We start from the raw sequence: 16,904 nt of genomic DNA on the forward strand, positions 1-16,904 counted from the left end.
GCATTTTTCGTCGCCTCTGAAAATCAGTACTCCCAAGTAAGGCTTTCGTCGTCGAGGCCGGAGTAGTGGAGTTGATAGTAAGGGAGAACTAATCCAACCATTTTATAATTTTCCCCATATATACATCAGAAAAAGGAAATAAAGAATCAGTAGTGGAGTTGATAGTAAGGGAGAACTAATCCAATGCATGTTGGAGTCCATTACCTGGGTAACGGAGTTACTGGGTGATGCCTCCGCATCAGGAACTATTGTGTATCTAGTTCAATACCATATTAAAGTGTATACCTTTTTGGGGGGGGGGGGGGGATTAGGAAATACTAAGAGATCTTATCGTTTAGACGTGTGGACGAGAATGGGGCACAATATATGCACCACAAAAAATATGAAATGTGGGGGGACGGCAGGCATGCCCAACGTCCTATAAATACCCTTGCAGCCCGTAGTCACTCCTCACCAAGGCATTTCTCGGTGTCCAAATAAGCGCACTAGCGAGCAAAGTTTGTTAGTAGACAGAAATCAAGCAAGGCTTTCGGTATGGCTTTGAGGACAGCACTGCTGTGCCTTCTTGGCATGCTGATAGCTTCCCCTGCCATTGCCGTTTCTGATTCTGGTATCTACTACCAGATTGGTTTGATGGTATGGACGTGCAAATCATGATAACATAGTGGCGAATTGTCCGTATTTTATTTGTTTTTATTGCATCATTCAAAATTTCTACACATGATAGTTACCATTCAGTTGTTCACTGTACGTGCATATGCCTCACCTAGGACGTGTAGTATGTGTGAACCATCTTGACATGCGAGATTATCATGCACGTGGTTTTATGGACCACCTGTTTGTCGAGGCCATTGGTTATATATATATATTGTTAATCGAGTATTTCACCATTGAAAAGCTCCCATCATCCAGAATAATAATGCTTCTAAAACATGACTCACACGCAATGTAATAATCCATGGACACAGTGGCCGGGAGCATACTGCGCGCAGACCACCCGCGGGTGCTGCATGCCCAGGAGCCCCGTGGTGCCGGCGACCGACTTCTACGTATCGGGCTTTACCGTCTTCAACGCGACGACCGACGCCCCGGAGACCAGCTGCAGCGGCACTCCTTTCAACTCCGGCGAGGTAACTAATTTCCAATCCAGCGCTTTGCGGATTCTTACCACTGTGATGCATGCAATGTTTTGCGTTTACCGCAGATTCTGGAAATCAGCGGTCTGAGGCAGTTCTGGAGCAACATCAAGTGCCCCAGCAACAACGGCCAGAGCAGCTGGAAGAGCGCCTGGAAGACGTCCGGCGTCTGCTCCGGCCTCGACGACAAGGCCTACTTCCAAGCCGCCATCGCCCTCCGTAGCAAGATCAACCCCCTCTCTCGCCTCGTTTCCAAAGGTGACGCATGCATGCATCCATGGCTCATGACTGCCGTTTTCTTGGAAAGGAAATCATCACCATTGATACGTACTGGTATTGTCATTGCAGGGATCAAGCCGGACTTTGGCCTGTACAGCTTGGAGAAGATCAAGAAGGTTATCCAGGCGGGCACCGGCGTGACGCCGGTGATCCAGTGCAGCAAAGGGCCGTTCGATAAGTTCCAGCTGTACCAGATCTTCATCTGCGTGGCCGGGGACGCCAAAACGCTCATCGAGTGCCCGAAACCGCAGAAGTTCACGTGCTCCGACGAGATCCTCTTCCACCCCTTCAAGAAGTGGATGCTAAAGCAGGCCGCGTCCTCGGTGTCCTACGCCGAAGCATTCGAGGTGGCGGGCGCCGCCATGGGATACTGAGCTGCAGCTGCAGACCAGTAGCCGGTCGGGCCCCTGACCGGCCTCGTCTTGTGATTTGCGTTCCAGCGAATAATTAATAGTAGTAGTATATGCATGAAATAATGTTCTTGCCTTTCCGGACGTTCATCTGGCGCGTGGTGTGATAATAATGTAATCCGAGGGTACCGCAATATTTGATTACCAAGTCGATCTGTAACGCTTTCTTGAATAATAATAATAATAATAATAATAATAATAATAATAATAATAATAATAATAATAATAATACAATAGTACATTGATATGTGTCTTTCTTTTTCTTTCGACCTACCATCCGGGATAATTACCCCACATGTCTCATATACTATCATGTAGTAGTATATATATACTACTTTGTCATCCACGGCTTTAGACTAGGATCCTTGCATCACGTCCTCTCGCTTGATCCCCGTCATCGTTTACCTCTCGAGGCCGCTCCTATGACCATCTTGTCCACCGCGCCGGGATATTTCCCCGCCGCCACCGTCTGCCCTCCTAGATCTACTTCCACGTCGTCGACAACCATCGCTACTGCAGCACCCTCAACGTCTCAGCAGATGCTTACACGGCGCCACACTAGAGGCGGTACTCTTTCGTATCTGCTCAAGTTATTTATCTCAGTAAGAAAATAGACCGCCACTGCTTTAATGTGATTTCTTGTCCATCACTTAGAATCTTACTTGTTAGTTGAAAGCAAACATTGGTTGCGAAGTTGCTTTACATCTTCAGATCCGCCATGGCATGCTCAACACTATACTGGCAATGCTTATGGTTTTTCCCTTTTATATTCCACATTAGCTTAAATGACAGTCGATTGAATTTCAATTTGGGGTTAGTCCATTTTTGAGAGTTCGCCGTATGGAAGGAAGGGGCTCACCAGAGGGCTGCCCCATTATCTATCTTAGGGTTTTGGGTGGGGACAGTGGTTGGGAGGGGGCGGTCGTCGGGCTGTGGTGGGGTCTCACCGAAGGCAAAACTTGACGCAGGTGGGGGGTGGGGGTGGCTAGAGGGATGGCTAGGGGCGGCGGAAGACCAGCGGTGGTGGGCGGTTCAAGGGAGGGCGGGGCCGGTGGTTTGGCTGGTGGCCCGTGCGATGGTCTGTAGGGGAAGAATAAGAGGTGAGGAAGAAGAAGGGTTAGGAGACGTAGGATCTTCATCCAACCGCCTGAAATTGTCGACTGGCCCAAATGACGAAAGTTAGGCGACTTGCATATAGACATTCCCTTTATATTCAGTACCATCATCCTAGGTGCTACGGGACGTGCTAGCACTGCTTCTCAACTCATCAAGCTAAACAACATGCCACTCATAATTCCAGACTTAGTTGACATCTCTTCTCTTGATATGATATGGTGCCGATGTTACTAAAACAGAGAACATTTAATTGGTCAGCTAACGTTCCTACTTTACTTTTGAAAAGCACGTGCGCCACATATAGAGAGCCAACAGAGTGTTGCATTGTTTATGCTCTTTGGTTCATCATGTGTGGGCAATGAACATTTTATTATCCAAAATCTGCTTACCCTTCTTTAGCATGTTCCTCTTTTGTTCTTCTTTAATAAGTATTCTCTCTCATTTCTAAATATAAGTCGTTGTAGAGATTCCTCCATGAACTACATGTTGGGGAACATAGTAATTTCAATTTTTTTCTTACGCACACGCAGGGTCATGGTGATGCATATCAACGAGAGGGGAGAGTGTTGTCTATGTATGTAGCGACCAGACCTCAAACAGTCTGATCTCTGTGCTTCAGTGTCATCCCTGGATCAGTAATGCTGACACACACAGTACTTGAAGGATTTATAACAGAGTAGCAATCACACACTTAGTACATTGAATGTCTCAAAAGAGAACTTATTACAATAATATGGCTTAAGGCCATCTAATAACGATAACAGCGGAAGACTTGAAAGATAAGTGAGTCCATCAACTCCAACGACATCACTGAGTATAGAACCACGACCTATAAGGCACCTTAATCGTCGTCTGAAAAGTCTGCAACATGAACGTTCCAGCCTGAAACGGGTCAGCACATGGAATATGCTGGCAAAGTAACATATAGAGAGTGATGAAAGAATAAGACTATACTACATGCATATTTGGCTGGTGGAAAGCTCTATGGTTACAGTTTTGCGTAAAGCCGAATTTTCCTACTGCAAAGGAATAACTTTTATTTAACTATCATGGTAGTTGTCAAACATTGAGAGTGTAGACACCCTCTCAATCCCAATTAAGCATCATCATTAAAACCCAACAATATTAATTAGAGTAACATGATGAGATTCACATGATAATCCAAGTACTAGATACTCAAGATGTCCATAACCGGGGACACGACTAATCATGATTAGTTTATACACTCTGCAGAGGTTTGCGCACATTTCCCCACAAGACTCGATCTCCTCCATTGGGATTCTCGCACTACATGATGTTTGAGAAACGGATGACCGAGACATAGTCTTTCAGAAGCGCTAGCACCTTACGATCGGGTAGACCGTACCACCTACATCCCCTACATCTGCTAGTCTACCACTGTAAGAGTTCGCACGACTTAGTCAACTATGCTAGAGCCCATAGTAGCTTGTGGCTGCACACGGAAGTTTCTAGTATGAATAATTTCATGATCCCTTTGAGCCTGGGTGGCGGTCCATAAAGGAAAACAGGCAATCGCTGGAATACCCAGGTGCCTCAATCCACCCAGATGTGTGTTTAAATTTCCACCTTAGATAAACCATTAATTTAATAATCTCACATCTGTCATGGATACACTCACCCAATCCACGTCTACTAGCATAGCATGGCAATGTAAGCAAATGTAGAAGTAACTCCCAAAGGTTTGAGAATAAAACAGGTAATAGGTACTACCTCATCTACTTCCCCAAACCCACAATTTAATTAGGTCCTAATCATGCAATTGTTTGAGGATTGATCTAATGCAATAAAAAATTGGGTAGTAAAGATGTAATGATCAAAGTGTTACTTGCCTTGCTGATGATCCGCGAAACCTAGCGATTCGAAGTAGCAAGCAGCGCACTCCGGGTACTCTATCGCAAATAAACAAGCATACAATAAGCCCTAAACTAATGCACATGTAAAACTCAAATAAGAGAACTAACCAGAAAGTTCAACTTAAGAACTCCGGTTTGCAAAAAAAATCAAATCGAACGAAGCAACGAAAGTCAAACGGCGAAAAAAACAAGCTTCGTTTACTAATCTGGATCTAGGTCAAATTTTACAGAGGCAAAAACTTGTTTGAATTGATTAAACGGAAAGAGGGTTTCGAGATGAAACTCCAGCCGCTTGAATCGCCTGATTCCGATAAACGAGCAAAAAGTTATACTAGAACGAAAATCGAATCAGAAATCACGATCAGAAATAATCGCGGAAAATCCGAGAAAAAGAAAAACGACGAACAGATTAACGAACAAACGTTCATTTTCTGTAAGTAAACGGTGAATGCGTCCGTTAAAACGAACGAACGAGCGAACGCTCGCTAAATAAACCAAACCGGAAATAAACCGATCTAGATAAAAAAAGATCTAAAAATAAAAACCGACGAAAAACCGAACGGAAAACCGAACGGTTTCCTACAGGGTCCTGGCCGAACACGACCCAAAGTTGGTTACGCGTTTTTTTAAATAGTTACACGCAGAAAAGCAAATAAAAGAAATACTAAACGGACTCCAAAAATCTCGAAATAAATTTTCCCCGACTTCTAAAATCAAGCCGAACAGGATGAACATTTATTTGGGGCCTAAATGCAATTTTGAAAAACACTCATTTTTCCTAAATTCAAATAAAATAGCAAATAACTCCAAAATAAAATCTTATTTGATTTTATTATTAAATCCTCAATATTTCTTTATTTTGGGAAAGTCATTTTATTCCATCTCTTATATTTTTATGATAGAAATAATTGAAGATAGAATAAATAAAATCAAATGATCCTATTTTCAAAATTTGAGAAAACTCAAATATGAAAATAACGAAATCCCCAACTCTCTCCGAGGGTCCTTGAGTTGCATAGAATTTTCTAGGATCAAACCAAAAGCAAAATAAAATATGATATGCAGTGATGATCTAATGTATAACTTTCCAAATTGAAAATTTGGGATGTTACAACCTACCCCCTTAAGATGAATCTCGCCCTCGAGATTTGGGTTGGGTAGAAAATAGGTGAGGGTGGTCCTTCAGCAGTTCTTCCTCTCGCTCCTAGGTGGCTGCATCCTCGGTGTGGTGGCTCCACTGAATTTTGCAGAACTTGATAACCTTGCTGCGGGTGACTCGGCTGGCATACTCAAGAATCTTGACTGGTTTCTCCTCATAGGTCAAATCACTGTCCAACTGAATCGCTTCCAGCGGCACTGTATCTCTCAGCGGTATATCAGCCATCTCTGTGTGGCACTTCTTCAACTGGGAAACGTGGAATACATCGTGAACTCCTGACAATTCTTTGGGCAATTCCAATTTGTAGGGTACTTCTCCCATACACTCCAAAAACCTTGTATGGTCCTACAAAACGTGGCGCTAACTTTCCCTTAACTCTAAAGCGCTTAACTCCCCGAAGGGGAGATACTCAAAGATAAACTCGGTCTCCGACTTCGTAAACTGTCTCCTTGTGTTTAGAATCTGCGTAGCTCTTCTGCCTGGATGGGGCTACCTTGAGCCTATCGCGAATCAATTTCACCTTCTGTTCAGATTCCTTAATCAAATCCGGTCCAAACAACTGGCGGTCTCCAATTTCATCCCACGATAATGGGGTCCTACACCTCCTTCCGTACAAGGCTTCGAAAGAGGCCATCTTCAAGCTGGATTAATAACTATTGTTGTAAGAGAACTCTGCATATGGCAAATTATCGTCCCAACTAGATCCGTAATCTAGCGCACAAGCTCTTAGCATATCCTTCAAAATCTGATTGACTCTCTCGGTCTGTCCATCTGTCTGGCGATGAAAAGCTGTACTGAACTCTAGCCTGGTACCCAAAGTTTCGTGCAACTGATTCCAGAACTGGATGCTCCTTGGAACTCCATGTAGACATACAATCCTGGTCATGTATATCTTTGCCAACTTAGCATTGGTGTAGGTAGTCTTCACTGGGATGAAATGAGCTACCTTTGTCAAACGATCGACTACTACCCAAATCGAGTCATAGCCTGAACGAGTTCTGGGCAATCCCGTAATAAAATCCATGCCTAGCTTATCCCACTTCCATTCGGGTATTGGCAATGGCTGTAACAATCCCGCTGGCTTCTGATGCTCCGCCTTTACACTCTGACATACATCACAAATTGCTACATACTCCGCAATGTCCTTATTCATTCTAGTCCATCAGAAAGTATCCTTCAAATCCAAATACATCTTGGTATTTCCTGGATGAATCGAATATGGTGAATCATGGGCCTCCTACAGAATTAACTTCCTGATCTCCGGGTCATTGGGCACATAAACACGGTCTTCAAACCATAGGGTATCGTGCTCATCCTCATGAAATCCTTTAACTTTTCTTTTGCTCATCTTCTCCTTTATAGAGGCAACCTCCTTGTCCATCAAAGTAGACTGAATCTCCAATGCTGCTACATAGCCTCTTGGAACTATCTCCAAACATAGCTCATGAAGGTCCTCGGCTAACTCCTTCGATAAATCTCCCATCATTAGGGTGTTGACATGGCTTTTACGGCTCAGCGCATAGGCTACTACGTTAGCCTTTCCGGGATGATAATGCAATCTCATGTCATAATCCTTGATAAGCTCCAATCATCTCCTTTGCCTGAGATTTAGCTCCTTCTGCGTGAAGATATACTTCAAACTCTTGTGATCTGTGTATACTTCATAATGGTTTCCAATGAGAAAATGTCTCCAAGTCTTTAATGCATGCACTACGGCTGCTAACTCCAAATCATGCATGGCATAATTCAACTCATGAGGCTTAAGCTGTCGTGAGGCATATGAAACAACTCTTCCCTCCTGCATAAGCACTGCTCCAAGTCCTCGACGTGAAGCGTCGCAATACACCTCATAATCCTTGTTCTGATCCGGCAAAATCAACACTGGTGATGTAACCAAATGTTTCTTCAACTCCTGGAAACTGGCCTCACATTCCTCAGTCCATTTGAACTTGGTATCCTTCTTCAACAACTCCGTCATAGGCTTCGCAATCTTCGAGAAATTTTCAATGAACCTTTGGTAGTAGCCTGCAAGTCCAAGAAAATCCGGATCTCTCCAACTGTTGTTGGGGCTTCCCAATTTGTCACAGTGTCAACCTTGGTGATCTACTGCTATACCTTCTCTAGGATATAACGTGTCCTGAGGAATCCAACTTCCTTCAACCAAAACTCACATTTGCTAAACTTGGCATATAACTGATGTTCTCTGAGCTTCTCAAGTACCAAACACAAATGCTCCTTATGATCCTCTTCATCTTCGAGTAAACCAGAATATCATCAATGAACACTACGACGAACTTATCCAAAAACTCCATAAACACTTTGTTCATCAGGTTCATAAAATAGGCAGGTGCGTTAGTCAGACCAAATGACATAACGGTATACTCGTACAGCCCATACCTGGTGGTAAAAGCTGTCTTAGGTATATCCTGTTCTCGAATCTTCAACTGGTGGTATCCTGATCGCAGATCGATCTTGGAAAATACCTTAGCTCCTTGCAATCGATCAAACAGATCATTGATCATCGGTAGTGGGTACTTGTTCTTGATTGTTACTTCATTCAATCCTCGATAATCAACAACCATCCTTAACGATCCATCCTTTTTCTCCACTAGAAGTACTGGCGATCCCCAAGGCGAAGAACTTGGGCGAATATAACCGTTTATCAGTAACTCCTTAATCTGCTTCTTAATCTCCTCCAAATCCTTTGCGGGCATCCTGTATGGTCTCTTAGATATTGGCCCTGTGCCTGGCAAAAGTTCAACAAAAAACTCAATATCTCTATCCGGTGGCATGCCTGGTAACTCCTCTGGAAATACGTCAGGGAAATCCTTCACCACTGGTACTTCCTCCTGTACAACTCCTGTTAAGGAATTCACTTGAGTCCTCTTAGGCACATGCCGGGATACATACTTGATCCTTCTTCCTTCTGGGGTGGTAAGCAAAATCGACTTACTAGCGCAATCGATGTTTCCTCCATTCCCATTACCATTCTTGGGTCCATTATGATTGTGCGAGATTCCTCCCCCGTGGGTATGCTGAAAAGGTTCTCCCGGTTTAGGGGTAAAGCGTGGTTTCTGCTGAGCTCCAGAATTTTACTTCCCTTGTCCATACTTCCTCTTATGGTTTTCAATCTGCTGCTGCTTCCCTTCAATCATAAGAGCGCGATCTACCAATTCCTGGTAGTTGTTGAAGCTTTCTACCATCAACTGCATGCTTAACTCATCATTCAGTCCTTCCAGAAACTTCTCCTACTTAGCTGCTGATAACCCACAAGAATAGGGGATCGCAACAGCTTTCGAGGGTAGAGTATTCAACCCAAATTTATTGATTCGACACAAGGGGAGCCAAAGAATATTCTCAAGTATTAGCAGCTGAGTTGTCAATTCAACCACACCTGGAAACTTAGTATCTGCAGCAAAGTGTTTAGTAGCAAAGTAATATGATAGTGGTGGCAGCGGCAACAAAGTAAAGATAACAAAAGTAATGTTTTTGGTATTTCATAGTGATTGTAACAGTAGCAGCAAGTAAATAAGCGTAAACCAGTATATGGAAAACTCGTAGGCACCGCATCAGTGATGGATAATTATGCCGGATGCGGTTCATCATGTAACAATCAATAACATAGGGCGACACAGAACTAGCTCCAATTCATCAATGTAATGTAGGCATGTATTCCGTATATAGTCGTACATGCTTATGGAAAAGAACTTGCATGACATCTTTTATCCTACCCTCCCGTGGCAGCGGGGTCCTATTGGAAACTAAGGGATATTAAGGCCTTCTTTTAATAGAGAACCAGAACAAAGCATAGCACATGGTGAATACATGAACTCCTCAAACAATGGTCATCACCGGGAGTGGTCTCGATTATTGTCACTTCGGGGTTGCCGGATCATAACACATGTAGGTGACTATAGACTTGCAAGATTGGATCAGAACTCACATATATTGATGAAAACATAATAGGTTCAGATCTGAAATCATGGCACTCGGGCCCTAGTGACAAGCATTAAGCATAGCAAAGTCATAGCAATCAATCAATCTTAGAACATAGTGGATACTAGGGATCAAACCCTAACAAAACTAACTCGATTACATGATAAATCTCATCCAACCCATCACCGTCCAGCAAGCCTATGATGGAATTACTCACACGGCGGTGAGCATCATGAAATTGGTGATGGAGGATGGTTGATGATGATGACAGCGACGAATCCCCCTCTCCGGAGCCGCCGGACGGACTCCAGATCAGCCCTCCCGAGAGGTTTTAGGGCTTGGCGCGACTCCGTATCGTAAAACGCTTTTGATTTCTTCTCTTTTTTCTCTCCAAAGCAAATATATAGAGTTGGAGTTGGCGTCGGGAGGGTCCAGGGGGCCCACGAGGGTAGGGGGTCGCGCCCTAGGGGGGGGCGCTCCCCCACCCTTCGTGAGAAGGGTGTGGGCCCCCTGGTGTTCATCTTTGGCGAGGATTTTTTATTATTTTTTCTAAGATGTTCCGTGGAGTTTCAGGTCATTCCGAGAATATTTGTTTTCTGCACATAAAACAACACCATGGCAATTCTGCTAAAAACAGCGTTAGTCCGGGTTAGTTCCATTCAAATCATACAAGTTAGAGTCCAAAACAAGGGCAAAAGTGTTTGGAAAAGTAGATACGACAGAGATGTATCAACTCCCCCAAGCTTAAACCCTTGCTTGTCCTCAAGCAATTCAGTTCACAAACTGAAAGAAAGAAAGAAAAACTTTTACAAACTCCGTTTGCTCTTGTTGTTGTAACTATGTCAAGCCAGCATTCAAGTTTTCAGCATAGATCATAACTAACCACATTTGCAATAATTCTCAGGTCTCATAATTACTCATATCAATAGCATAATCAACTAGAAAGTCATAATAATAAATCTCGGATGACAACACTTTCTCAAAACAATCATAATATGATATAACAAGATGGTATCTCGCTAGCCCTTTCTGAGACCACAAAACATAAATGCAGAGCACCTTTAAATATCAAGACTGACTAGACATTGTAATTCATGGTAAAATAGATCCAATCATAGTCATACCCAATATAATTAACAGTGATGAATGCAAATGACAATTGTGCTCTCCAGCTAGTGCTTTTTAATAAAAGGGTGATGACTCAACATAAAAGTAAATGGATAGGCCCTTCGTAGAGGAAAGCAGGGATTTGTAGAGGTGCCAGAGCTCGGTTTTGAAATAGAGATAAATTGTATTTTGAGAAGTATACTTTCATTGTCAACGTAACAACTAAGAGATGGCGATATCTTCCGTGCTAAACATATTATAGGCGGTTCCCAAACAGAATGCTAAAGTTTATACCCCCCCTCCAATCTCTCTCTATCCATGGCTTGCTCGAAACAACGAGTGCCTCCAACATACATCAGGTCCCAGGGGGAGTTTTGTTTGCAATTAATTTTGATTTAGTTTGCATAAAGCATGGGACTGGCATCCCGGTGACCAGCCATTTTCTCGTGAGTGAGGAGCGGAGTCCACTCCTCTTGAGAATAACCCGCCTAATGGAAGATAAGGACAGCCTCTTGTTGATACATGAGCTATTCGAGCATACAAAACAGAATGTTTATTTGAAGGTTTAGAGTTTGGCACATACAAATTTACTTGGAACGGCAGGTAGATACCGCATATAGGAAGGTATAGTGGACTCATCTGGAATAACTTTGGGGTTTAAGGGATTGGATGCACAAGCAGTATTCCCGCTTAGTACAAGTGAAGGCTAGCAAAAGACTGGGAAGCGACCAACTAGAGAGCGACAACAGCCATGTACATGCATTAAAATTAATAAACATTGGATGCAAGCATGAGTAGGATATAATCCACCATGAACATAAATATCGTGAAGGCTATGTTGATTTTGTTTCAACTACATGCGTGAACATGTGCCAAGTCAAGTCACTTAAATCATTCAAAGGAGGATACCACCCCATCATACCACATCATAACCATCTCAATAGCATGTTGGCACACAAGGTAAATCATTATAACTCATAGCTAATCAAGCATGGCACAAGCAACTATGATCTCTAATTGTCATTGCAAACATGTTTATTCATAATAAGCTGAATCAAGAACGAGGGACTCATCATATTTACAAAAACAAAAGAGGTCGAGTTCATACCAGCTTTTCTCATCTCAGTCAGTCCATCATATATCATCATAATTGCCTTTCACTTGCACGACCGAACGGTGTGAATAATAATAAGAGTGTACGTGCATTGGACTAAGCTGGAATCTGCGAGCATTCAATAAACAGGAGAAGACAAGGCAATATGGGCTCTTGGTTAAATCAACAATAATGCATATAAGAGCCACTTCAACAATTTAATTATGGTCTTCTCCTACTGACCCCCAAAGAAAAGAAAAGAAATAAAACTATTTACACGGGAAAGCTCCCAACAAGCAAAAGAAGAACGGGAAATATTTTTGGGTTTTCTTTTTAATTATTACTACTACAGCAGAAAAATAAACTACTACTAATTTTTTTTTTTTCTTAAGGTTTAACAAACACACAAGAAGAAAGCAGGAAAAAAAAATAAACTAGCATGGATATTACAGTGAAAAAGTATGAGCACCGACATCTAGCAATGAGTGTGTGTGAACATAAATGTAATGTCGGTGAGAAATACGTACTCCCCCAAGCTTAGGCTTTTGGCCTAAGTTGGTCTATGGCCACGGCTGGCCTGGCGGATATCCATAATAATAGTTGTTGGGGTCGTACTGTGATGAGGAAGAGATAGTTGGGATCATACTGTGATGAAGAAGAAGACTCTGACTGCCACTGGCTGACAGTCATCTCTGGATCCCAAGAATAAACAGATTGTCGTGGAGGCTCATCTTGTGGTTCCTGTTCCGGGGCTGGTGCAGGATTCTTGTAAGCTTGGACGGCAGCCCACGTAACGAGGTAGGGTCCTACAAAATTAAACAAAGAAGGAGCGGGCAATGTAATAGAGCTCGGATTGATGTTTGTTAAAGAACAATGATACTAGCTCTCCTGCCCTATTCTTAACAATAAAATTCATGTGCCACCATAATTTATGATCTTAGATAAACCACCGGGGCAGCACCTTTTCTTCCTTCTCAGCATGCCTAATAGGTATGTTAAAATATGCAGCTAGGCATGTGGCATAGACGCCTCCAAAGATGGGACCCTTAGTACGGTTCATAATTAACCGTCTAGCAATAATACCGCCCATACTAAAAGTGTTATCACTGTATAAACCGTGGTGCAGAATAATTATATCAGGGATACTAAGGTCTCCACTGTTTCCACGGCCAATTAAACAACGACTGGCAAATAATGCAAAGTAACGTAAAACAGGAAAATGTATGCTAGTGATTCGTGCATCGGAAACCTTTCTAGTTTCTCCTACAGTGATAGTATCAATAAGCCCAGCCACATCATCATGATGTGGTTCTTCTGTCTTGCCCTCAAAAGGGATTAAACCAATCCGACAGAAATCATAAAGTGACATCTCCTTATGCTCATCATATAAATGAAACTCCACCGTAGGTGGTGAGTTCCTAGAATGAAAATGAAAGTTTTGCACAAAAGTATTTGTGAGTAAGAGATACTGATCGCATTGGTCTTGGAGGAAAGCGGTGAGGCCTGCATTGTGAGCCAATTCATGAAAATCTTCATAGATACCAGCTGCTCTCAAGAAATCTTCAGAAGGCCATTCACACGCCCGAATCTCCGCGGTGCGCGGCAAATTATACTTAGGCTTCGGTGCCTTTTCCTTCGAGCTTTGGCTTGATGAGCCCCTCAATCTGAAATAATCTGAAATTTTGGGTCGCCGGATGGTCCCGATTATTGTCACTTCGGGGTTGCCGGATCATAACACATAGTAGGTGACTATAGACTTGCAAGATAGGATCAAGAACTCACATATATTCATGAAAACATAATAGGTTCAGATATGAAATCATGGCACTCGGGCCCTAGTGACAAGCATTAAGCATAGCAAAGTCATAGCAACATCAATCTCAGAACATAGTGGATACTAGGGATCAAACCCTAACAAAACTAACTCGATTACATGATAAATCTCATCCAACCCATCACCGTCCAGCAAGCCTACGATGGAATTACTCACGCACGGCGGTGAGCATCATGAAATTGGTGATGGAGGATGGTTGATGATGACGACGGCGACGAATCCCCCTCTCCGGAGCCCCGAACGGACTCCAGATCAGCCCTCCCGAGAGGTTTTAGGGCTTGGCGGCGGCTCCGTATCGTAAAACGCGATGATTTCTTCTCTCTGATTTTTTTCTCTCCGAAAGCAAATATATAGAGTTGGAGTTGGCGTCGGAGGGCATCCAGGGGGCCCACGAGGTAGGGGGCGGCGCCTAGGGGGGGGCGCCCCCCACCCTCGTGAGAAGGGTGTGGGCCCCCTGGTCTTCATCTTTGGCGAGGATTTTTTATTATTTTTTCTAAGATGTTCCGTGGAGTTTCAGGTCATTCCGAGAATATTTGTTTTCTGCACATAAAACAACATCATGGCAATTCTGCTGAAAACAGCGTCAGTCCGAGTTAGTTCCATTCAAATCATACAAGTTAGAGTCCAAAACAAGGGCTAAAGTGTTTGGAAAAGTAGATACGACGGAGACGTATCAGCTGCATCCGTAGGGAACGTCATCTGGGGCATAACGTGCTAGCTTACTAAAGTCATCCACATACTGGCCAACTGTCCGTCCTCCTTGGCGCAAGTTGCGAAACTCACGCTTCTTCATGGCCATAGCTCCTGCTGAAACATGGGCAGTACGAAAGCCTGCTGAAACTGGTCCCATGTGACAGTGTCGATAGGGAAAGTGGCTGTGAAATTCTCCCACCATGATGCTACGGGTCCTTCAAGCTGATGTGCGGCAAACTTCACCTTTTCCGCATCTGTGCATCCTGCCGTGGTCAACTCCTTGCTGTCTTGCGGAGCCAATCATCTGCTACTATAGGCTCGGTGCTACTGGAAGGAACACCGGCGGATTCAGCCTAAGAAAACGGGCTAAGTGATCAACAGGTGGTGGTGGTGGTGGGTTTGTTGTTGTTGTTCCCTTGATTCTGATTCTGGACTAGCAACTGCATCAACGTATTCTGCTGCTGGATCAACTGAGTGAGCTCCGGTGGGAAGGTAAATCCGGGGTCATGTCTCAGAGGCATCTGATGGGTTTAGAAAAGATGAGATTTAAGAATAGAGAGGGGTCTAGAGAGAAAACACTACCCATATGCACATGAGGCAAAAGCAAACATTCACTTCATTCAATCAAACAAGGGCATACAATCGGTCTAACTATCGCAAAAGTGCTCGGACTACTCTATTTACATGGGGGAATACTACTACTGATGGGGTGGTCTACTAGAAATATTCTTCGGTTGCAGACTCCATGATATCTGCTCCAGCTTCATCAACATATTCATCATCGCTATCGTCTGGGTCCGAGTCGGTGTCATTGATGATGATGTAGTTTTTCGGGCGAATCTCCTTGGGTTCTTCGTCTTCTTCTACTGGTGTAGGGTCTCCCATAAATATTCCGATCTTCTTGATCAGCTCGTCATTCTTCTCCACTAATACTCCGATTTCCTCCATATAATCTTCACGTGTAGCCTTGAGTTCTTCCTCCAGCTCCGTGATTCTTGTCCTCGCCTTCTTCAAGTCTATCATGTCTGTGCACATCTGGTTCTCCTGATGTCGAATGTGCTGGTTTAACTCCTGGATAAAAGCTGCGATTGATCTATCCTTCTTGGTGCTGATCATCTCCCAGTGCTCATCTCGGTGCTTGCTAATCTGGTAGATAGTATCTTTGAGATCATTGCAGTAAACTTCTCCAATACATCCCATGGCGATGTGAGCTGCCATGCTCTTTCCTAGACTCCAGGTGGGTGCATCAAAGGAAAACTCTATGGGCTCGGTGACTGGCATGAACGTCCTTCCTGGAACTTGAACCTGAATCATCCAGTGCTCCTCTTCCGGTAAAGTGGCGTTGTAGGTTCCGGTGAAGCTTGGTACTCCGATGTTCAGGTACTTAGTGACTTCCTTCAGGTGACGTCCAAAGGGTGTATCTTCATCCGGTTGCGTGAACTTGTTCCTTGCATCCGCCATCCTAAAAGAGTAGAAAATATGAGAAGTCAGAAATGAGAAGAGTGAGTAGTGATCTAGGGCTTTAACTTAGGGGTCGTGTCCTACAGTCAGCGTGTGCTCTGATACCATCTTGTAGCGACCAGACCTCAAACAGTCTGATCTCTGTGCTTCAGTGTCATCCCTGGATCAGTAATGCTGACACGCATAGTACTTGAAGGATTTATAACAGAGTAGCAATCACACACTTAGTACATCGAATGTCTGAAAAGAGAACTTATTACAATAATATGGCTTAAGGCCATCTAATAACGATAACAGCAGAAGGCTTGGAAAATAAGTGAATCCATCAACTCCAACGGTATCACTGAGTATAGAACCACGACCTATAAGGCACCTTAATCGTCGTCTGAAAAGTCTGCAACATGAACGTTGCAGCCCGAAACAGGTCAGCACATGGAATATGCTGGCAAAGTAACACATAGAGAGTAATGAAAGAATAAGACTATACTACATGCATATTTGGCTGGTGGAAAGCTCTATGGTTATAGTTTTGCGTAAAGCCAATTTGTCCCTACTGCAAAGGAATAACTTTTATTTAACTATCATGCTAGTTGTTAAACATTGAGAGTGTAGACACCCTCTCAATCCCAATTAAGCATCATCATTAAAACCCAACAATATTAATTAGAGTAACATGATGAGATTCACATGATAATCCAAGTACTAGATACTCAAGATGTCCATAACCGGGGACACGGCTAATCATGATTAGTTTGTACACTCTGCAGAGGTTTGCACACTTTCCCCCACAAGACTCGATCTCCTCC

General features: G+C 43.4%; 1 protein-coding gene across 1 annotated transcript; it reads left to right on the forward strand.

The window, feature by feature from the left end:
• The first annotated feature begins 383 nt into the window (after positions 1-383).
• Positions 384-2,064, forward strand: LOC125555372 (ribonuclease 1-like). Its single transcript, XM_048718358.1, has 4 exons — positions 384-636; positions 969-1,130; positions 1,205-1,394; positions 1,485-2,064. The coding sequence occupies exons 1-4, from the start codon at positions 535-537 to the stop codon at positions 1,787-1,789; spliced, it is 759 nt and encodes a 252-aa protein (XP_048574315.1). The 5' UTR covers positions 384-534; the 3' UTR covers positions 1,790-2,064.
• The last annotated feature ends 14,840 nt before the right edge of the window (positions 2,065-16,904 follow it).

This window comes from Triticum urartu, chromosome 1, assembly GCF_003073215.2.
Source record: "Triticum urartu cultivar G1812 chromosome 1, Tu2.1, whole genome shotgun sequence".
Taxonomy (NCBI): Eukaryota; Viridiplantae; Streptophyta; class Magnoliopsida; order Poales; family Poaceae; genus Triticum; species Triticum urartu.